Below are 24,460 nucleotides of genomic sequence, written 5' to 3'. Positions count from 1 at the left end.
CATTTCTTAAATGAAGGCACATTTCTTAAATGAAGGATTGTTTTTTGAAGCCTACTTCACTTAGAATTCTCTCTACTATTTATATAATTATGAATCCATGCCAAGTAAGAGCATTCCACAACATATATTCAAATTTTAGAACATATAGACAACCATATTGAAAGCAAACGTATTTTTTAAAAAAGTAGTTTGAAAGTAAAGTACATAGCCATATTTAGCTAGCATGTTTTAAAATTTGAAGAGTCGAAAGTAAATAACATATTTTAATTGAAAATAAAGATATTTTCATAGCATGTTTTAAGAAAAGTTAGATCAAACATCTATTTTTAAGGAGTATGGAAGAAATCAACCAATCTAACATAATAATGATAGATTAAACTACGTTTACAATTTGATTATATGTGCAATCAAACATTACAAAATTGAACTAACTATCAAAGATTACATTGAAGCAAAGACAATTTTTTATGTCTCATACAATGAAAAATAAATGCCAAATAGAAGCATCACACATTATGCAACCAAAAGCTCAAGCATGTAAAAAAGGAAGCAAGTTTGATTTCTTAGCATCATGGCACAAATGCTTCATTAGCTTACAAAAAGAGAGCAATTATTGAGACCAGAATCTTCTTAAAGTTTCTTACAAGTAGAACCAAAAGGAGAGGATAGATACATTTGATTTCATGTAATAAGGCAATTGCCACCAAAATGTTAAAAGTCTAATTACAAAAAGTTAGTGATGTTGTATACTTCCTATGAATGCTCCAAAGCTTGGGTGCATCTTATCTTCGTATTTTTCCAAACCTCAAAAATTTAATTCCAATCTACTTCTTCCATTTTCTTTGGAGCTAAAAGAGAGATGAACATGAGCATATCTAAAGTAATGAGAAACAAACACGATCTCTCATCACTTTTAACTCGATTTGGTTTTGAAAAACCTCTTTCACAAGCTGTTGAACTTGCAGGGAGTACCACCACAACCTGCCTTAACTTATAAAAGCTGGAAACATTTGCATCCATTCTACTTTAGCACCACATTGTTCCCAAGCTTCAAGGAATCCTCTTGAAGGATAAGACTCAAAGAGATATAAAACAAATCTTTGCAACTCATCTTCACATTGTTTAGAGTGAATCAAAGGTCTCTCTCCTTTGTCAAATTTTTCACACAGCTGAGAGATATATTGTCGAACTATCTGACTTTGACTTTGTGGATCCCTAGAATATTTTTTAGGGGAAAACAACTTTTTTGCATTAAACAAGTGATATCCTGAAACCTCTCACCAAAGTTAGAGATCAATCTCTGCACGAATGCCTTTGCTAACCATTTGCATTCCTCAATAGTAATCACTTCTTTACCCACTAAAGAAGTAAATTGCAAGACATGTTGATGTACAACACCCTCTTTATCCTTACATGAATACAATCCATTGTTCATGGCCTTCATGAAGCTACTTAAGTGCTTGGAACCATTTCCAAATATACTAGTTATGTACCAATCCTTCAAGAAATTAATAAGCACATATATATCTCTCGTCCGATCATTGTTATGTCACAATCATTTTCTTGAAACTTTTGACTTAATATGTTAGTCTCCTTGAGTAGGAGGCCATGAAATGTATAATAAATAGCAACTGAAAATTTGTTGCTTTTTTATACATTGTTGGACACTTGCATTTCCAATATTCCAACAATGTAGGTAACACTTTTACCAACCTGATACAATAAAACAACAAATTTAACTAAGGATTTGATAATACAATCAATATTAATTTTATTAAAAAGAAACACCAAATAAAAGTATACCTTTTCATGACATTTTCGCGAGACAACCATCAATATTAACTAAGGAGAGGAGAGGAGAGTGGCTAGATGAGAAGTAGTCTACCAAATTTCACTAAGTTGCCTAAACTCTTGAAAGAATAGATGCTCTACCTCATGTCCCATTGTTGAGTGTGTAGGAAGTTTGATATTTTTTATCCCTTGTTGGGACATGAGTGGAATCATCCAACTAAGGCACTCAGTTGTCTACCATGCTTAGGAGTAGAAACTTGCAAAGCAAGCCTCCAAAATAAGCATGGTTAGGTTGGGAAGAGGTAGAATGTGGATAATGGTTGCTTGATGAATGAAAATTTAATTATAGTGCTATTTGTGCATTACATTTCATTGAAAAGATAAGGGAAAAAAAGGATTTGATAATATTTCAAGCATCAAGATATTATGTGAGACATTTTGCTTGGGGCATAATAGATAATGAAGGGAAACAAGCTCAAAACAAGGATATACAAAGTAAAAATTTACCTTCTATAAAACCTTCATGTGGTCACACTCACTGGGAGAGGACCATGAAGTCTGAGTTTGATTCATTGCATAAAAACCATACATAGAATTTGATTCCTCTACGCAATGGAAAACATGCATTGCCATGCAAGTGGGTGTACAAGTTGAAGAGTACCCTTGAACACCCTAAGCTAGTGTATAAGGCCAAATTGGTTGCTAAGGGTTTTAAGCAAGAGCATAGTGTTGATATTGATGAAGTATTTTCTCCCATAGTTAAGATGACTATCCTAGGATTCGTTTTGGACCTTGGTTACATAGTTAGATCTAGACCTTTATTAGATGGATGTGAAAACAACTTTTCTGCATGGGCACTTGTATGAGGGTATCTATATGTAGTAGCCTAAGGGCTTTATAGAAAAGGGCAAGGAACACCTACTGTGTAAGTTAAGAAAGATCCTTTATGGCCTTAGTAGACACTTAGAAATGGTACCAAAATCTTGATGCTTTCATGCATTCATAGGGATATATGTGCAGTGATATGAATCTGTGTTGGTACATGAAGAAGGCTTGTGATCGTAGCCTTATTATCTTGATACTTTATGTTGATGATATGTTGATTTCTAGGAGAGCTCATGAAGAGCTAGATGCTTTGATAACTTAGCTTAAGAAGAGATTTGAGATGAAATATATGGGTCATGCTTCACATATTCTTGGTATGTGCATCACACATGATCGCTTTAAGGGGCTCTTTTACCTGTCATAGTAAGAGTACATACGAAAGGTGCTTGAACGATTCCATATGCATGATATTAAGCCTATTGGCTATCCTTTACCTTTCCACATGAAGGTCAGTTAGGATGATTGTCCTTAGTCAGATGAGTAGAAGGCCAAGATAGCCAAGATTCCTTATGCATCCATAGTGAGCAGTTTGATGTATGCCATGATAGTCAGGGAGAGAGAGAGAGAGAGAGAGAGAGAGAGAGAGAGAGAGAGAGAGAGAGAGAGAGAGCTTGAGCTCTTGTAATATAAAAAACATACAAAGAGAATGCATACAAGTGTGAGTCTACTAAGAATAAAAGAAAGTATAGTGTACATAATATACAAATAGTCTATAGTGTGAATAGGTTAATTAGAAAGATAACTAGATAGATGTAGCATATCAATTGCTCATCATTAAAACATTTGTAACCTTTTTGCTCAAGGGAATAGTCCACAAATACACACTTTTCAACTTTAAGATCATCTTCTACAAAGCAACCATTCTGATTGAACTTTACTTGCATTCCCTGCTCAAGCATTTGCCTAAGAGAAACCTTCTTTGTGATGTTAAGCACATCTAATGCATCAACCAAACACTTAACTTTTCCATCTTGCATAGATAATGGGTTACTCCCAATTATATGAGTGATAATATGTGTTGTATTGTCACCTATTTCAACAAAGACTAGTATTTCTGGATTTTTCATTTCTCTAAATAATTCTCCATGAGATGTCATATGGTTAGAGGCACCTAAGTTCACATACCATATATCATTAGTCATTACATCTTATGTATCTTCATTTACTACAGTCATCATGTGTTGCATAGCAAACAACTTCTCATTTATCAACTCGATCATTGGTAGACATATAAGGCTATCTTCCCCCATTTCTATATTTCCATATCGTTTTTTAATGGACAGTCATATAAAATATAACCTTTCTGATCACAGTTATAGCATTCTCTATTATCATAACTTGCATTCCACTTGTCATGTCCTCTATGGCTTCCCCTACCTTGAGCTGACATCTACCACCTATATGTGATTGCTCTTGTGAGTCATGAGACTACCCTTGATTTTGCACATAATAGCCACCACTATGGCCTGTACCACCCCAACTCTACCTCTACTTGTGTTAGAGTAGAGCACATCTTCTAAACTATTCTTGCTTTGTGACAAAGCTACAACAAGACTCAAATTTCTCTCTTGAACTACTATTAACATTACATTTGTAAAATTAGGGATGGTGTCTTTCGTGTTGATGGAGGCTCAAAACTACTTGTATTCCTTGCCCAAGCCATCCAAATATGCAGCAATTACATCATCATTATCAACCTATACTTTAATATATCCAAGAGCTTCAACAATGCTCTTAATTTTCAATAGATAGATTACTATGCTTGACATTGTTTTAACTCAAACTTTAACTGCAACTTTCTAGCTTTGATGTTTATATTAAAGGGTTTGACCAGGTTCTTCCATGCTTTTATAGGGACTATCTATATCATGTATATACGCAATCATATTGTTTGAAACAATGATGGAAAGTCGGTACATAATGTTTAGTGCACCATGGTTCCATTTCTTAAATATCTTAGCCTACTCAAGCATGGCATTTTCCTTCGATAACTTTGGACCCTCAGTATTATCTCCTTCAATGTAGCCCCAATAACTTTTATCCGTAAGGAAATTAGTCAATTTGAAATTCCAAGCATGAAAGTTGTGCATACCAAGCTTGTCACTAACAATCTAATTAAATCCCTCAAATATTGTGCATTAAAATCCACAAAATTGTTTTTATCAAAACAACATGCTAATTTGAGTAAACTATCACTCGTATTGAACTCAGTGTATAAACATACCATGGGTAATATCTGTAATATATGATAGTATTCAAATATTGTCTACTACATCCAATACTTCAGCAAAATGATAAGGTTTACAAAGTTCATGAATCTTACCAGATTCGCATAGGAATAGCCTTAAACTCCCAAATAGAGGTCGAAACACACCTAAAACACAAATCCAATTGCACAAGCTTAGATTGAAGGTCTGGTATAGTCTCTTGAGCACTTCAAGCATGCAAAGATAGCTCCTCAATTGGAGATTGTATGAGGGACATTTCCATAGGTGTACTCCACAATAGGGTTTCCTTATAGGCTCACAGCCCCTTGCTTGAATGTCACTCTTATACCTTGAAAAGAGAGAGAGAGAGAGAGAGAGAGCTCTTGCAAGACACAAAACACACACAGAGAATGCACACAAGATAGGAAACTGAAACCCCAATCTTACTTCTTCTTCTTCTTCTTCTTCTTCTTCTTCTTCTTCACTATATGAGTCTGCTAAGAATAAGAGATAATACAATATACATAATATACAAGTGGTCCATAAGATGAACACACTAAGTAGAAAGATGGCTAGATAGATATCCCATAACTTAGGTAGGTGGACTAACTAATATTTAGATGTAAAAGTATCACCCGAATAATATGTTGATGTAGGTACTAACCACACTAGTGAGATGAATGCAAAACAGTCATCCATGTATGTAAGTGTCAGCTCATGTTTGTTGATCTTGACATCTTGGCAAGCCACTTACCCTGACATAGCATTTGCAGTGGAAGTTGTGGCACACTATATGGCTACTTCTGGCTAGTAACATTGGGATGCCGTGGAGGTTATCATGAGATATCTAAAAGGCACTATAGATATATGCATTTGTTATGGTGGCCAAGATACCACAGTCATGGTTACATTGACTTTGACTATGCAAGACATGCTGAATAGTAGGGAGTCCGCCTCTAGATATGTCTAAAATTTTGTTGGAGGTGCTATTTCTTGGATGTCGAGGATGTAAAAATGCATGACATTATCTACTATTGAGGTAGCAAAGTATATTGCAAACATTGAGGCTTACAAGGAGGCCCTATGATTAGGTGTTTGGTGGTAGACCTTGGCATTACGATTACTTCTATACTACATTTGTATTTTATGAGTGCTATTGAGTTGGTCAAGAATCTAGTCCTCCATATATAAAGATAAAGCACATTGAGGTGTGCTATCACTTCATTAGGAAGGTGGTAGAGGACAAGCTTGTTGCACTTGTCAAGATCTCTCGACTAATGAGAATCTTGTAGATCTACTCACTAAAAGTCTCTCAGTGGAATGTGTTGCCTTCCTTAGGAAGATGATGGGCATAGGATGAGATGACATCTATTTCTCATCTTATTATACTTTATGTACATTTGTACATTGCCCATTTTTACTTATTCTCTCCTCACTCAAGCCACATTTGCATTTAAGTAGGAGGTTGTTGGGAGTAGAGATGCATGTGCATACACCATCGTGTATTTACAACACACTTGTATACTATAGGTGGTAAGCGTCTAACACTGTCACTTTATTATTTATTATTTCTATGACTATTGAAGAAGGGAAGGCCAGTCACTCATTATAAGGGCTGGAGTTTCCACATACAGTGTCTCTCTCTCTTACTCTTTTGCTCCATCTACCATAGCTCTTGCTTTACTCTTGCTTCCACTTGTGTTGGGCTTTACCTTTTACCTATGAGCACCATCACCATATTTGTGACCATCTTCAATGATGCAACTACCATAACTACTCCATGTTTTTATATTGTCGAGTTTTCTTTGACCATAGCCATTGAGCCTACCTTCTTTAACTATTTTATTATTATATGTGCCACACACGATCCTTCTTTGAGTTGTGATGCGTGGTGTGTAGCACATTTTGCTAATGTGTCATGATCCTTGTAGTTTGGTGCCATAGACTACCATCACCTATGTCCTATAAAGGGCTCGAAGCTTGCACTTTAGCTTGCTCATGCTCGACCCTCATCACAGCTCAAGACTCTAGTTCATAAAAGCATCTCGAATGTCAAACACTTAAACAATACATTTGAACCCAAATTAAGCCACAAGATCCCTTGGTTGCAACATTAGCACTTAACCTTAAAAGGTCTTGACCACTCGAAGGCATTCAAACACATAGCCATTGTAGTCCTAGATGGCTTGGTTTGGAACTATCGATTAATCATTAGACCAATTGAGTGCTTAGTATAGGCTTTAGGATCAGAGTGCTAATGGAGGTGCCACTTTAGACTCATTTTGACCACTCCTCCTCAAGCTTGGATGCTCTTGAATACCTCCTTCAATTAGTGGACACTTGTTTAATCAACCATGTTTGAGTTACTAAGTTATTTGCAAAACTACAATAGGACCATTCACATAAAAGCACTGGAGTGAGCTTTGCTTGAGTCCCCCCCACTATACTCAATTCATATCATAACTACAGTAGGACCATTCACATAAAAGCACTAGACTCAGCTTCTCTTGAGTCCCTCCACTTGACTCAATTCAGATCATAAGACTACGATACTCAACCCCTCAATTGGACCATAAATCCACTTGACTTGATTTTTAGATCCTAAGCCTACAAGACTTAACCTATCGATTGGACCACAAACCCCCTGGAGTCCCCCCACTTGACTCGATTTAGATCCTAAGACTACAAGACTCAACCCCTGAATTGGACCACAAACCCACTCGACTACTTATTCATTGAGAGAAACTACATGATCCCTTGTGAGACCTACCCACACAAACAGTCGATTAATCAAGCGCCTCCCTATGCCCAAGGATTATTACTCGAGTGGGACTATTTTAAGCCTCAATCTCTTGATTAGGTGAGGAAGTTCCACTCTCAAGTCTAGAGGGCTTAGTTCCATTGAGGACACTTTACACTTGATACTCTTGAGGAGTCCCTATTGAGCCCTAGGCTCATTGAAACCTTGGATTTGACAAGTTGACTTAAGATGCTACTCGATAGGTCAAGACTCAAATAGGTAGAGTTGAACTTGAGAGGATTAGAGCTACATAGTTGGCTACTCTTAATTAAGTCCTCCACCTTGAACTTGTGAGCTAATGACTAACCCGATTGAATAAGCCTTTGAGCGACCCTCCACATTGGGGCCATAGACCCTTTGAACCCAAAGTGAAGCACTTGAGTTGACTTCTAAATTTGTGCCTAAATAACCCAAAGGTCTTGAGCACTCAAGCAAGACATGCTCAAGGATGTTAGAGATGGCAACTCAAGTTGAAAGCAATAACTCAAGCAAACAACAAAGGACTCAAGTGAGAAGCCAAAATGCTAAAAAGGGTAAAGTCATTGTTAATCTGGATTATTTTTATACGTGATATCATTTTTAAAAAAATCATGTTTGAGCACAAGATCAATTGGGTTATTCATTGAATTAAAAGATCCTTGCAATCGAGGGGAAAACATATCTAGGAGCAACTAATATATGTGAAAGGAACCTACTGTATGTAGATACCCAAAAATCTAAATCAATAAGGGTTGATCCCATAAGCTTAAAAGGAACTTCATAGTTAATGATGACTAACATAGAACAAATACCCAAACATTAGGTCATTATGGGCTAAGTTGCACAAATGCTCATGCAATTAGAGAAGAGGATACCATTCAAGGTTAAGTGCCACACTTATATCAAATCATTTATGATTATGCCATGAGGATAGGAAGCCGAACATCCATGATGGAGAAGGAATGACAACTAAAGGACATGTTGGGAGACTTGAGTGACATGCTAGGGAGTTTTTGAGTGACAACCAAAAGAGATACTAGTGAGATAACTTCAATAGACATGGAATTGTAATATCAAATGCTAGTGAGATAGAGCAAGTAGACCCTTGATAAGCTCATGGACATGATTATAGCATCCCAATGATAGAAGGAGAGCATGTAGTGAGAAATAGATGATTAGAAGGCTATTACTACACACACAAGGCTTGCAAGGATGTCTAGTGACTTATTGTAAAGCAAGTTGCTCAATGGTACTAATGCCTTCCATGTTAGGACTTGCATGGCCAACACACTGTTTGCAAGATTAGGTGTTGCACCTTGCTCCAAGGATTAATCAAAAATCCCCTTAATTTCCTAGCAAATAGAGTAAAGCAAGGGATGACACATATGGTTTCATAGAGAGCAATTCAAGTAGGTTTGCAAGGCTAATAACCTCACTTTAGATGTGAAGTGGGTGCAGGCCTTCAGACTATGCGTCGGCGATAAGGGGAAACATGGTTCATAGGGCTAGATGTAATCGAGAACTGCCGCTTCTTGATTCTTATGGACCTAACATAAACATGAGAGGTAGAAGATAACAGATTATGTGTCCAAGGTCTGAAGCTTGTACAAACAATCCTACCTCTATAGAATGACCTAAATATTATCTCTCCAAGCTTTGAAGCTTGCACAAATGAATCCTAGCTATATAGAATGACCTAACCCTAAAGCAATTTATAAAGCCTTAGTGAAGAATATATGCAATGAAAAAATCTATAAAGATATGGCTAGTAACTCTATCGTAGATGAAACAACCTTAATGAAGTTCTAAATAAGGTCACGTACATTGATTACTTGTACCAAGAGAGAAATCACGATAAAAGGGATAAAGCAAGGAGTGATGCAATCCCCACTAGAAAGGCTTAGTGTCACCCAAGACTTGCTCACCATTTTCAAGTAGCAATGATTGAAAACAACCAAGATCATTGAGGCCCTAAAGTAATGGTGCACAAATCAGATGTCGTATGTGTATGTAGCGAGCGTCGGAAGGTCCCCAAGAACAAAGAACTCTACTTTGCCCCAGGATGGATTCTTTGTCTCCTCTTTGCGATAACCCCTCTTCTTCCTTCGTGCACTTCCCCCTCTTCTTCCTCCCAAATAGCAATGGCGGTAATGGTGATGGTGAGAAGCTCTCCTTCTCTCTCTTTCTCTCTTCCTCTCCCCCTCCCTCCCAAAGCCACGATCTCTTTCACTCTCTCTCAAACTCTTTACGAAAAAATGTCGCACTCGGGTTTCATCCACTTTTCTTTTCTCAAAGTAGCATTGCTATTTGCGTCGCTTAGCGATGCTACTAATTTGCATCGATATCGCCCATCACTATACCCCTATTCTCTTGTACTCTCTCTCTCATTTTTCTCCCCCCTCTCTCTCCCTTTGCTTATTTTATTATTTTCTCTCTCCTATTTTTCTCTTTCTATTTTCCTCTCTCTCTCTCTCTCTCTCTCTCTCTCTCTCTCTCTCTCTCTCTCTCTCTCTCTCTCTCTCTCTCTCTCTCTCTCTCATATGAGGGAGGAGGGGATTCTACGTAGCTAGATTATGCAAAGGGGACATTAAACAATATTGAAAGGAATTTTATTTTTTTCGTAGAGTTTCAATGCTTAGTTAAGGATTGTTGGATTGACCACTTTAGCTTTTGATGAGCTAAAACATATAACCACACAATAATATGATTTATGTTGTCTAGAAGGAAATGATTATCATGCCAATGGTCAAGGGATGCAATGGATAGCTAGTAAATTGTAATTAGGGGGTCTCTAATATAGTAAATTTTGGTTGGTCTCGAGAGTGCAAAAGGAGATTGTGCATCTGCCTACTATGCATCCACTTCTGAGCATATGTTTAGTCGGCCAGGAGAAAAGGCTCAAAAATATCTCCTTCATCTTTTGGATAGCTGGAAGGGTGACCACATGGAAGGGAAAGCTGCAGGCAGAGTAAACTCTAGAAACAAGTGTGAAAATAACTTCAATAAAATAATCCTAAACAAATTAACCTAAGCTCTACAATATACATTGAGCATTTAAATGTGCAAATTGAATAAACCTAATCAATCAAATATAATCCATACAGCTATGATTGCAACTTCAGAATGCGCATTTATATTGTATATACTCTAGTACAGCCCTACATACTACAAATTAAGTACTTCATCACCTTAATTTACAAATTGATTAAACCAAATTATAAAATAACATTGATATAATAGAACTCACAAGCCTTGAAATGGTTTGATCTTAACCTTGCAAGGATTTGAACCCTACACAATAGCACATGCATGCTATTGTCAGCCCATCACCCCAATTTGCACATCATTGAATATGCCAATGCATTACACGAACACAATGACTATGCTCTCCCCTTTCATCGCCTTTTCCACTCTACCCTCCCTCCTCCATCCACCCCTCCTGAAACCAAGAATAATTGCATGCTAATGCAATTATTGATAAATGTACAATGCAAGAAAAAGCAATGCCAAGCACACAATGCAACCAGTAATAAACATAAAACAATGCAAATAGCATCGTACCGAATCATCAAATGCCTCCCTCATAAAATTTCAAGAGCTACATTTCGTCAATCATCCTGAAACCCAAAAAAGAAAAGGAAAAAAAAAACCTACGTCAATCTCCATGTGTGCTACAAATTTTGCAAAATCATAACAAAGTTTGTATTATATGCCATGCGAACCTACATACCAAGAGCAAAGTCCCCTCGCCGACTTTTTGAATAAAGTCTTGGTACAATGCCATTCTCATATACAACCCCATATCCCTCTGCCTGCTTGTGTGCACATGGCAACAACCTTTGGGGCAAATGGTAATGACATGTTCAATTTGCATAAAGTTCATCATCTTCTTTTTAGAATCCCAAAAGTGTTTTCCACCTTTACTCGGCCTCTAGCTATTTGTTTGACAAACATGTTTTTCTCTCTAAGGTCATGCCCTCCTTTTGACTTGAATACCTTTAGCAAGAAACTTGTGGGTTTATATGTCGAGTCCACTACAAGATATGGCATGATTTCCTGTGCTTGCACTTGTATAATTGTTTCACTTAGCACATGGCAAGACTTCATTTGATAAAACACTTTTGAAGCCTTGAAGTTCATGGAGTCATATGTCCCACCCAAAGCTGCACAAACTACATTCCCAAAAATAACTTCCTTGAGCAAACCACTCCCTATAAGAGCAAGGAGTGGAATCCATGTTTACAAACATACTATGCTAGGAAATGCCTATATTCCTCAAACTTAGTAATTGGGAAACAAACTTTGTTATGATTTTGCTAGTAATTGGAATCCATGTTTACAAACATACTATGCTAGGAAATGCCTATATTCTACAAACCAGTAAGTTTGAGGACTTGACCTATCTCCCCAATGCTAGGAAATGCTTCGTAGATATTGGGGAGACATGTCAAGTCCTCAAACTCTACCATGATGGTCCATAGATGTTCCCCAATTGAAACACTTAGTAATTTCCTAGCAAACATACATGGCACACACAATCTATTCACAACTACCTATACATATTTCCTAATTGTTAAGTCACCTATACCAAAAATCTTGACCATAGACCTAGTAGACGAATGAGTGCCTAGACAACATAAGACACATGCTAACGCCAGATCCAACTGTAAGGGTTCCCTAACGAGAGCTCTCTCATGCCAAGTGTGTCTCAATCATAAATTTCAACTCATGAAATGCTTCATATGACATACAATAGTATGTTGCGTATTGATGTTGATTCTCTAACCTTGCATTTGACCATATCTAGGAGTAGATGCGATTTTAAAATGCAGACCACCTTAGAAAGCACCATCATATGCACGAAGAATACATTATCATCCCTACCTCTACCAATACAAATAATGAGGCCCAATGATAAATGTAACACACCATCATTATGATGTGTTCATCCACACCATCTACACTGGCAACTACCTTCTCTTATACTATGACTGCTTCAATTGTAAGCATATAGCATGCCACCTAAGAGTGAAAACCTCCCAACATCATCCATCCTACATGCAATAAACTAAATGTATATCTAACTCCATGCCCCTCTCTCTCCCTCCCTCCCTCCCTCTCTCTCTCTCTCTCTCTCTCTCTCTCTCTCTCTCTCTCTCTCTCTCTCTCTCTCTCTCTCTCTCTCTCTCTCTCTCTCTCTCTCTCTCTCTCTCTCTCTCTTTGTATGTGTGTGCGGGGGGGGGGAGGAAAACATTTATTTGAAAACGGGCAATATCGACAAGATGTTGTGTTTGAGTGTTACCTTTTGTCGAGCAAGCAACTTCGCAAGGTTGAGCTGCACCTTCATATACATCTCCATCTATCTTGTCTCCTTGTCCAATTACATTCAAAGTTGTTAGTCTTCATGTTGCTCATGACGCTCCTCGACCTCTCTTTCAGGAGCTACCCTAGCCTCATTCATGATTTGCATGGTTGTGCACGTATGTTCCATACCACACATCACTCACTAGCACATCATACTTTCACGAGTCCACTACCATTGCCTTTGCCACCTATGCATATGCCGCCATCCACGATCCCTCCCCTTGTCAAAGTTTCATCCACACCACCACTTGAGCCTGCACTGCATGCTTCATAGTTTCTCCACAAAAGCCCATTAGCACCACAGCCTACGAATAAGACAGTAGGCCCACAAGTGATTGAGAAGTGGGTAAAGAAACCTTGACCCCGTGCACTATCCCAAAATGTTGATACGCCTTCTTCACCGATCGATGACGATGAAGATGTCACTAAGAAATAGAGCTAACTATGGGGTGATATGAAAATAACCCTACTATCGAAACATTATGAGGAGCAATGGGTTCATGTATACAAAGGGAACTTTTGACCCAAAGGATTGGGATGCAATCACGGAGAGAGTGAATGAGGAAGTAGGGGCTACTTTTATGACAGAATAGGTGAAAAATAGAATAGAAACCATTCAAAAGAAGTGCATGAAGGAGAAAAATAAAGTTGTTACTTTTGGGAGTGTTCCCTCGAGATGGCAACACTTTGTTGTGCTTGAGAGTTTGTGGTCGTACACCCCTCATTGTGTCATAGTCCTTGGTAGTGCTGGTAGCATTGTGATCGAGATACAAGGGCCAACAGATGCCAGTCGAACACTGGAAAAACAACAAGACAAAGGTAAGGATGTTACAAAAGCAAACGACACATTCCAACCAACCAAGGGCATCAAGGGATAAAAGGTTAAAGAGAGCAAGAAAGGCTCCCTAGCCTTGATATCAAAGGCCCTAGAAAGATAGGTTGGGAGGTAAAACATGAAATTGGCTTGGTGACACAAAACCCATTACATCATCCTTGTGCTATATTGGCTATCATTTGTCATAGATGGCAGAGGCATGCTGTGATCCATGGCATCCGTTTTTGCGAGGGTTACTCAATTAGAACTAATGGAAAGTTCAAACACATGAAGTAGCTAAGACTTGCACTTGAAGAGTCTTTGGTGTGTGCAGTTTATACACTCATATGTCTCCCATGTAGTGAGTAGTGACACAATATGTAATATTGATACCAATAATTCCTTATATGTTTAACAAATCACACTTATCATACAACCAAAAGCTTTGTCTTGAAAAAAATCGAAGGACATAAGGACTTTCATTCAAATCACTTGGAAAATGCAAGAATGTAAAACATTAAAGGACATTAGCATGGAATGCGACAAAATTCAAGTGATTAATGTAGCCACTATTTCAAAGCAAAGCATGCTAGCTTGATGCCTAAACATGTTATGCCCCCCCCCCCCCCCCCCCCCCCAAAAAAAAAAGAGTATGATAAAGTGCAAGCAATTGAAGGAGCTATGTTGTATGACAAAAACCATGTGATCAATGAAGCCATGATTGCAATCAAAATTAGAAACCAATGGAAGTGTCTGACATCATGGCAAATTCCTTAAAGGACCATAGCGATCAATTTTATCATATGATTACAATTCAAAGTCTATCAAAGGACATAAAGACTTCCATTCAAATCACTTAAAATGAGAGCATGCAAAACATCAAAGGACATTGGCATAGAATGCAACAAAGTGCAAGCTCTTATTCCAAAGCAAAGCATGCTAACTTTATGCCTAAACATACTATGCCCATCCAAACAAAGAGTATGATAAAGTGCAAGCCATTGATGTAAGTATGTTTCCAATCAAGAATAGCACCAAATGCAAGCATCCAATAAAGCACAAATTCCCCAAAGAACCATAGCAATCTCGTCATGGCAATTTATTGAAAAAGGACCATAGCAATAAAATTCATCATATGATCACAATTCACACAATTAGTACAATTTCATCTTATTTTTACAATTCATACAATACTATGTAGAATGCATGCAATTAATTCCACTCATGTGTGCGTGTGTGGAGAGAGAGAGAGAGAGAGAGAGAGAGAGAGAGAGAGAGAGAGAGAGAGAGAGAGAGAGAGGTTTGGAAGCCAGTTTTTGCATAGTTTGATAGCTATCAATTTATAATTTCTAGGGGGTTAACAGTAGTTCATACTTTTTAGGTTGGGGTGTACTATACATGTGCTATGTAGGATAGGTGGAGAGGTACACAAGATGTTTTGATCCCGAGATGGTATAGAATCTCAAAATTTAAAATATAATTTGTCGCTTGAAATGTGCATTATGCTTGAAAACAGATTGTGTTCTCTATATCAATTAGCTTATTTGATAGGAAATCTGATGTGATGAAATTTTTATCCTGACCATTTTAGAACTTCAATTATGGCTACATGAATGTTTTCTCTAGTCGTTGCCATTGCCATCCATTTTGTTTATGGTCAAACAATACTTTCATCTTCACTAAGTTGTTAAACTAGCCTCTAATATTATTTTGATGGCCTCCTTTTTGCACTTCAAATTTGCATAACATATGTGCTCTATACTTTTGCATGAAAGTGGAAGAGATACTAAATAACAAATTTAGGCTTAGAATCATTATTTGGTAGTTAGTTATGCTCCAAACATAGACGTATCGTCCTTTACAGCTTGTACACGTTCAATATGTGAACATAATTTCCAACACATGCACATGATTATTGTGTCATCCCACTACAAAAACATGATACACATGTCTTGGTCTCTAAGAGTGAGATACATATTTTGCGAATGCCTACAAACAAGATTTGGAAGTTTATGGCCAAATTTTTTGTATTGGTGGCATTATCATAGTAGATTGAAAAAGTGCTATCACATAGGATACTAGGTTACTAAATTTCAAGATGAATGGGATGTATTCCCACCTTTATAATTTCATTCCTTTTTTTAGGTACTTGTTGAATGATGTTGCAAAGTCATGTGAAGATATTAAAGATGTATCAACTACATTTTAGTCACTTGCTTTTCTTGACCAAATTACCACATACTTTTACTTTTATGAGTAGCCTTTCTTAAGGCCTAACATTGTGATTTTAAATTCTCCCCTTCTTCTCTCCCTCATCACAGAGACATTACTGCATCAAATATTAATTGAGAGGAGGATATGCATATTTTACTAAAATTTAGTTTAGGGTGATCCCTTATGATGCTTTATCACATTCTTAAACAATGCGAGACACATGTCAAGTATGAGAGAAATTCACAATTTATTTAATTTTGAGAATTGCTAGGCCTCTCTATCACTAGTACAAATCTTGTTTCACACAATGCATTCCAACATGTTAAGATTAGTGATATGCACCCCAAATGTCTCAAGAACATGAGTCCTCAAGTTCTACATTATGTGTGACATAGTATTTTGTGAGCTATTTTGGGAACATGATCTCACAAGTAAAATCTTTGTTATAACATGATTTAATAAAAGCTAAGAGGTGTTGCATTTTGTAATTTGCAAGTGTTTTCATAAGGAAGGGTTTTTGCTAAGTAACTATTTATCTTCTTCTTAAATCCCAAGACATGTTTGTAAAATCAAATCAACCTAACCAAAGAAAGACAAATGGAAAAGGCCTTTTTATTTTGGCTTTCTATTTTTCATGTTTCAAAGGCATTGAGAAGAAGCATGCAATTCATAACAAAATACATGATTAGTGTCAAGACATGACAAATTTGAGGGTACATTGTGAAGAAAGTCCAAGAGAAGATTACAAGCATATAGTACCAAGAAGGTTCAATGAAAATTAACAAGATATCTCCAACTTCTTATGAGACTTCTTAAATTTCACCTCAAATTTCAAAAGTTACCAATATGTCTTCATATTTGTCAATATTTCCAAGACATACATTGATTATGGGGCTAAATTTCCCTAAAATATTACCAAAATTCTCAATGTAGCCCCATAATTTTCATTAAGATTTATTGATACATAGTACTTTGCAAGTTTTATGAGAATAACTATGGTCCACTGATTTAAGATATGACCTAATGCTTTTAAATGATGTGATATAATATTGATTATAAAGACGTGCAATCTCAACAGAGCTCGTTCATGATGATTTTTATCTAGCACTCAAATATAGATCCTTCTTGGACAAAAGAATGGAACAAACGAGTTTCAAAATGGTTTGACAAAAAAAGTATACATGATATTTTGGTAATTTTGACATTTGTAGCTCTCCCATATGCAAATTTTACGCTTGTATTACAAACATAGCAAAACACTAGAAAACATGAAAAAACTCCATTTTTAATGAGTACACATTAAAATAATAACATAGATAGGCAAAATATGACAACCTTGCTTAATTGAACCTTGGCTTTTGTATCTTGTAATGAGGTAAATGTTGGGCCTAAGATATCTAATGTAGTGGTCTCACAAAAGAGAATGTAATTTGTCACACATTAATTTGTTTAAAAACTATCCATTCCCAAACATATAATAACCTATTTGGCTTACACTACAACATGTGGTGGATGTATTGATCGGAGCTTCCAATGAGAAAGTGAATAGAAAATACCCTTGATATATGTGTTGGTATTTTTGCTAGTACGTACATTGGTATATTTGTCAAAATTTCCATTGATAGATACAGGTAGATATTCTAAAAAGTATGCCAACAAACATTCTAAAAAAATACCAACACCCGCTAAGGTAAAATTACTAGGCTAAGAGCATTTTCCCTCCGTACTTTTCACTCTCATTGGTTTCTTTGCTTGCTTCCCTTTCAAATACTCTCTCCCTTCACACTTTCATTGAAAAAAACCATGGTTCAAGGTAGGTTTTGTCCTTTTTACATACGTGCTCAGAAAATCTAAATTTTGAGCTTTCTTATGACAAATCAAATAAAAAAAGTGCGTGTTAGCAAAAAGCAAAACATTAAAAAAACTCTTACAATAATACGAACAAATTTTGAGAACAATCACAATGTTATCAACAATAATACATGAACAATTGAATAGCTTGAATAGGAAACATTAACTTTATCACAAAGTAGATACAATATGTTTTAACATAAATCAAACTTAACATATTAAATTTGAGTAAGATAAAAACGTGAGAGTTGGAGGGGTTGGTCCTGCCACCTATAATATCAAACAAGGATCCAAATAGGAAGGACTAAGATGGAATTCTTACACTACATGTGTCAAAGGATAGAACCATTTACTATACCTATCACCAACCCTTGCATAGTTATGTTGTCGGATTGCATGAGAAGGTGTTAAGCTTGATGGATGAGACTGATGAAGTGCACCACTCTATATAGCTTTAGTGGTAACAAAAGAAGGTAGGAAGAATATGAGGCAACTCTTCATTTACATGGCATTGTAGCATAGAGGAAGTGTCTCAAAGAAGATATCAGAGAGAATCTTACTACTCTTCAACATAAACACTTGAGATGACTAATGTCATGATCTCATGACCTGGAATATGCTTTTTGCATATAATCATTAAGTGCATTACTTAGCCCACAATGATTAGGGAGATAAGTAGAAGAGGTCAAGATGAGAGAAGTCGGAGATAGTACATTAAACAAGCTTTGATGATAGTGGTAAAACTTATAACAATTGTAATGGAAAGGGGAAGGTAGCATTGAAAACATGTAGATAGTGGAAGCGCTTATAGAGATAAGACAAACTAGATTTGTAAGGGATGGGAGTATAAATGATTAAGTACAGAATTAGGGTGGTACTGGGCTTTTAGGAGAGAAACAAATTATCACACAATTAACACATGTGGTATCATCATAGAACAACTCCCACCATGATACCATGACAATGACACTATTTGACAAATCAAATGCTTAATTAGTGCAGAAAATCTTTAACAAGCGAAGCATTTTAGATGTGCAAGAGAAAAGACTTAACAAGTTTATGGGTACACATAATTTAACTTCTAAAATCTCAAATTTGTCTAATAATTAGTTATTTTTTAAAATAGTTCACAAAATCAACTTACAAAATAGTTAAACGTGTAACAAACCGTAACAATTTTATAGCAATAGATAAATTATATTATAGAAGTTCCAAATCCATAATAAAGTGGTCTTTGTTGGCACGACACATAAATTTTAAAAAATGGCAACATGGTTGTGTTTTAGTTAAGGAATAGTACAACAAAGTTATACCAAGTGCCAATGAGGGGAGTGGGATTTCTTTACCCCTCAAACCCCCCACAAATTGTTGCTAGGAGGAAAAATGTGTTATTTAAGTAGCTGTAAAATTTGTAGAGCATAAAAACAAACTTATAAAACTTCAAATATCTGGGTAAGTACTGTTAGACGTAATAACCTTCGGACCTTGGCACTTATTGCCCTTGTTTGGGACACACTAATTAATGGCCGTCATGGGCTACTTGCCCGGCCAAAGGTTATTGTTCGGGACACACTAATTAATGGTCATCTTGGGCTACTTGCCCGGTCAAAGGTTATGCAAGACGGCCATTAATTAGTGTGTCCCGGACAAGGGCAAGAAGTGCCAAGGTCCAAAAGACACTAATTAATGGTTGTCTTGGGCTACTTGGCCGGCCGAAGGTTATTATGTCTGACAAGTACACACTGAGATTAACTTATTATAAAATGATGAAATGTATGCACATTACCAGGGTTCTTCAATGGTATCTTTTCAAGCATCTATAGAAGATTGCAACTTGTGATTGGTTATTTGGTTGTCATTACATATATTTTGCACTTGGTTAACCCCTCATTAGCACCACAAAATTTGTGCATTGTAGTAGGGGGACCCAAGAGTTTACATAACCCTAGTCCTTTGATACCCAACTAGGGACAATAGTGTTCTAGTGCTCCTAATAAACCCAGATGTGACCTAGCCTTAAGTGTCAGGTTTGGTGAAGGAATAATAAAGACAATAATACAAAATCAATTATAAAATTTCAAAGTGTGTGAATGGGTTGTAACCCAGTTGGTTTGAGAGCAAGTTGAGTTTCATGGGCGTGTGAGTTCAAACCTTGGATTGTGTTTGTTTTGTGTAACAAATATCTATAACTATCAGGCTTGTGTAAACCTACTAGACCTTTAATAAGTTGAGCAAGGTGATTGTCAACGTATGTGGCACATTATCTAGATTTCACACTTACTTTCCAAGCCAATCAATACATGGACCGTGCTAGTTTTCTTAGTAATTAGGTGGGAATTATGGGCATTCACCATTGTGAACATCAATCAAACACCATCATGAACTATACATCCAATTGCATGTGAGCTTGTACTGTGGAGTGTATGGTCTTCTAGGTTTAGTGAGGTAGGTGGAGAGGCACGTGACTTCTCCCATGATTTTAGAACCTACTAGTTGAATCCACCTCATATGGTTGCCTCTAAAGCTGGGACACATACTTGTGTGAGTTCCACTTATAGAAGACTACATGAGCATGTCCGTGTGTTTTCCCTCAATTAATTACTTATGTTATTGTTTGGGGGGACTTGTGTGAGTCATCAAAGTGCCCTCCAATTTGGAGACTACTCCCTTAACTTCCAAAGTCTTCAATATGTGGCATTTATAGGTTAGTTGTGTATGCCTTCTTTCTCCTCTGGTCGATCAATCTATTCGAGCTCCGTCACCTACTGCGACACACTTAATATGGTGCCATTGCCAATGAATGTTAACTTGTGTGTGGCTAAGGAACCATGGTTATGTGTATGTGCACCGCTAGCTTACTTAGAGCTGGGTCACCCTAGGTTGAGTGGGGCAAATGGCATGAAAATCATGCCTCCCCTACCCCGAGATTGCAGCACAGCCTAGAGGGGAGGAGAAAAAGGGAAATACAATTGTAATCAATGTGTCAATGGCAATCGTTTAGAAATGAAAATTAGAAGGAAATATTCTCATTGGATGTGTTGATTTGGCTGACACAGAGATGGCTCAGTCTATTGTTTATTATCTAATTGGAGAAGACCATTTCCTTTCACCTTGCTAGCATTGCACCTTAGAAGGTTATTGTGGGGTGGAGGAAACCCTAGACACCTTGTGGCTGCTGAGTGTGACCAAGGGTTAGTAGGGGTAGTGGAGTTCGACTGCCCGGGCTAGCCCTAGGGTGTGACACAGCTCTTAACATGCACGGGACCGGGCTCTAGGTGTATCAAATTCAAAGTGTAATTAACGAAGGGGTTACAAATAATTAGAACGTGAGAGGTAGATTATAGGAATATAAGAGGAATTGTTGTTATTGTCATTGCCGTCACAAGCAACGGGGCGGCGGGGAGGGGAGGGCATTTAATCGGGAAGCACGAGAAGGCTCAAGCGCGCGAGAATTCTAAGCTCGTGGAAGGAGCTCGTGGGCAAACACAGACACATACACACAGACACACACACACACACACACACACACACACACTCTCTCTCTCTCTCTCTCTCTGTGTCTACTTATACACCTCTGCCACCTCGTTTTTCTTACCTGCAACTCGAATCCAACTGAGTACCTTCGTCGCATTCTCGCACACACAGGAAGAGGGAGAGAGACACTCTGTGGTGTGTGATTGCTGACCATCACATCCGCCATAGCTAACCAGCTCCTCTTCCTTGGTGTAGTCGGTTTTGTAGCCCTCCTTGTGAGTTTCCTCGCAGCTCACCTGCACCTCCAACCCTCCTCCCTCTCTCCTTCCCTTCTCCTCCTGAGGACCCCTTCCTCCGCCATGGGTGCTAAGACCCGTGTCCTCATCATCGGCGCCACCGGCTACATTGGCAAGCATGTCGCCAGAGCCAGCATTGTCGAGGGCCACCCCACCACTATCCTCATCCGCCCGGCCACCATCGCTGCTAAGGCCGAGCTCGTCGAGTCGTTTAAATCTCTCGGCATCAGGCTAGTCGAGGTCTGGGCACTACTCTCTTTCATATGTAGCATGAATTTTCCGTTCTCGGTATTAGGGGTCGACTGGCCCCGTGGATATAGCCGGGGTTTTTAAATATCTTTTATGGGTAACGGTCAATCATTGTTTTCATGGGAGGAAGCCTTCAGTTTTCTTTGATTCATGTTTTATCCTAGAGTTCCGATACATGTTTTATCCTGTGGAATTTGCTCGATATCTGATGTCCAATTTGCCCCTTAAGGGCCTTAGTTTTGCTTTGTTTCATCGCAGCGAGTTGACATCTCCAAGAAACAGGGCTTCTTTTTGCATTGTTTTCTCCTACGGAGCTGAGTATATTGATCTTCCGCCCACTAGGCACTATATATCCAGCTAGGTGTGGCAGGGAGCAAGGGGGGCTGTGTCCCCTGACTGCTCCTTGCGAGGCTTTGCAGTCCATTGTTTGCTAATCTAATGCACATGATGTTCTTACACCTAGTGTAGGGCTTGTTTTTAAGCATGGAGTGGCTCTTATTTACTCATTCCTATCCTGGGAAGCTCTAATTTCCCCGTTTTCATTTGGTTTTTGCAGGGTTCCCTTGATGACCATGCTAGCCTTGTTGCTGCAATCAAGGAGGCTGATGTAGTCATCTCAACCGTGGGAGGGCCTGCTATCCCTGAGCAAGAGAAGATCATCACAGCCATCAAGGAAGTGGGCACAGTGAAGGTAGGGAAGCCTCTTTGTGAGCTCCTTTAGTTGTGCTGTCTCCGGGTGCATTTCATTTATTCCATCGCCTCTATTTTGTTGCTGTCCTAGAGGATAGTATTCTAATTATGAGATGCTAATCCTGAGGGTGTGCCTTTTGGAACGCAGAGATTCTTGCCCTCTGAGTTCGGAAATGATGTTGACCGTGCCAAGGCTCTGGAGCCCGTGAACACCATGTATGGGAAGAAAGTAGCCATCCGCCGCAAGGTTGAGGCTGCTGGAATCCCGTACACTTATATCTCAAGTAATGCCTTTGCAGGGTATTCTCTCAGCAATCTGGTGCAGTTTGGCAAGCCTGCTCCTCCCAGAGACAAAGTGACCATCTATGGCTCAGGGGATGTCAAAGGTAGTGGCTTTGGTCTTGTTTTTCTTTGGTTTTACTGATGGTTTGGTTGGCCAACTGTTTTGGTTGTTTACTTGGCTATTACAGCCATCTTTGTGAAAGAAGAAGACATTGGAACCTACACAATCAAGACAATTGATGACCCAAGAACTCTAAACAAGATTGTGTATATTAGACCACCGGCCAATATTCTGACTGTGAATGAGGTTGTGTCGCTGTGGGAGAGCAAAATCGGGTCAAAGCTAGAGAGGGAATATGTGAAAGAGGAGGATATGATTGAGTTGATCAAGAGTAAGTGCTAAGTGTTTGCTGTTACTGCTGCTGTTTATGATAGCAGTACGTTAGGATCAACATGTATGAATACATTTGCATTTGCTCGTCTCTGCTTGATATTGCAGCTAAGAAATTTTTTTCCTGCTTGTGTAACTGCAGCTTCACCAATTCCTAAGAATATAGTGTTGGCTACAGTCCACAACATCTTTGTTAAGGGCGACCAGTACAATTTTGACATAGGGCCTGAGGGTGCTGAGGCATCTGAGCTCTACCCAGATGTGAAGTATACTACTGCAAGCGAATACCTTGACAAATACCTTTAGTAGTTCTTAACAGCAAATGGGAGCAGCACAAAATATGACATGGCCTCGTACAGCAGTTACGACACGTTAGTGCTTTTTGAAGTGAAATAAAGTGTTTAGTTCTGACCAGCGGTACGTATTGCGCCGCCATACCAGAGTAGCAGATGGCTCGAAAGACAAAATTAGCAAACACCCCTCACTCAGGGGGATGATATGTACTCGTGCGATGTTTTAATCATGAATATCTTTTGTCAGATGTATGTGCGGCATTTTCTGTTTAATAACATTAAATATACCTCCAGATTCTCAGCAACAATACAATGAATCCGTGGCTCGATTCATCGAGTTTATCTAGCAAGACGAAATTGATTATTCTGAAAAGTAGCAGCATTTAGCTTGATCCAGCTATCATCCTACATGGTTAAAACACTTCATCTCATATCTTCTACTTAGCCTTGTCTGTTGGGAATCTGCGATATGGGAGGGATTTGCGATACGTCCTGAGGTCAGGAAGCGAAAAAGAGTGGATGGATAGTGGGCTAACCGCAAATCTTTATACATTAGCAAATTAAACAGATACGAGGAGATCGACGGAATGCCGTAAAATCTTTATTCTCTAAGGCAAGAGAATGTCGGATTGTCGTTTTTAGAGAAATTAAATGAAAATGTAAAGTACGAATATTTTTTGGCCTTTGAGTGACTTGGTAGAGGAAAAAGGATCGCATGCACGAGACTGGACACCTTCGTAATGTTTGATCGAGGTTGGTCATTCAGGGGCATCCCAAGGATTGCTTCAAGAAGCACGGGTTGATGCGCATGCAATGATTGTCTTATCAAGGTTGAGCATCCAAAGGTATCCCAGGGATTCCCTAAGGAATCCCTATCAAG

General features: G+C 38.2%; 1 protein-coding gene across 1 annotated transcript; it reads left to right on the top strand.

Annotated features, from left to right (window-relative positions):
* The first annotated feature begins 21,445 nt into the window (after positions 1 to 21,445).
* On the top strand, positions 21,446 to 23,826 carry LOC148029164 (phenylcoumaran benzylic ether reductase IRL1-like). The gene is made up of 5 exons (XM_087687922.1): positions 21,446 to 21,915; positions 22,481 to 22,615; positions 22,763 to 23,000; positions 23,085 to 23,288; positions 23,430 to 23,826. The coding sequence occupies exons 1-5, from the start codon at positions 21,739 to 21,741 to the stop codon at positions 23,591 to 23,593; spliced, it is 918 nt and encodes a 305-aa protein (XP_087544048.1). The 5' UTR covers positions 21,446 to 21,738; the 3' UTR covers positions 23,594 to 23,826.
* The last annotated feature ends 634 nt before the right edge of the window (positions 23,827 to 24,460 follow it).

This window comes from Lygodium microphyllum, chromosome 11 (assembly GCF_053477565.2).
Source record: "Lygodium microphyllum isolate KBCC chromosome 11, Lygodium_microphyllum_v1.1.10, whole genome shotgun sequence".
Classification (NCBI taxonomy): Eukaryota; Viridiplantae; Streptophyta; class Polypodiopsida; order Schizaeales; family Lygodiaceae; genus Lygodium; species Lygodium microphyllum.
Note: the sequence above shows the minus strand (reverse complement) of the source record. Positions and strands in the feature narration are given on the sequence as shown.

Bases quoted from the DNA above. Each gene is read 5' to 3' on its own strand.
- LOC148029164 (XM_087687922.1), top strand. From the start codon at position 21,739: ATGGGTGCTAAGACCCGTGTCCTCATCATCGGCGCCACCGGCTACATT. The intron at 21,916-22,480 runs GTCTGGGCACTA...TGGTTTTTGCAG, and splicing joins TCGGCATCAGGCTAGTCGAG to GGTTCCCTTGATGACCATGC. The intron at 23,289-23,429 runs GTAAGTGCTAAG...GTGTAACTGCAG, and splicing joins TATGATTGAGTTGATCAAGA to CTTCACCAATTCCTAAGAAT.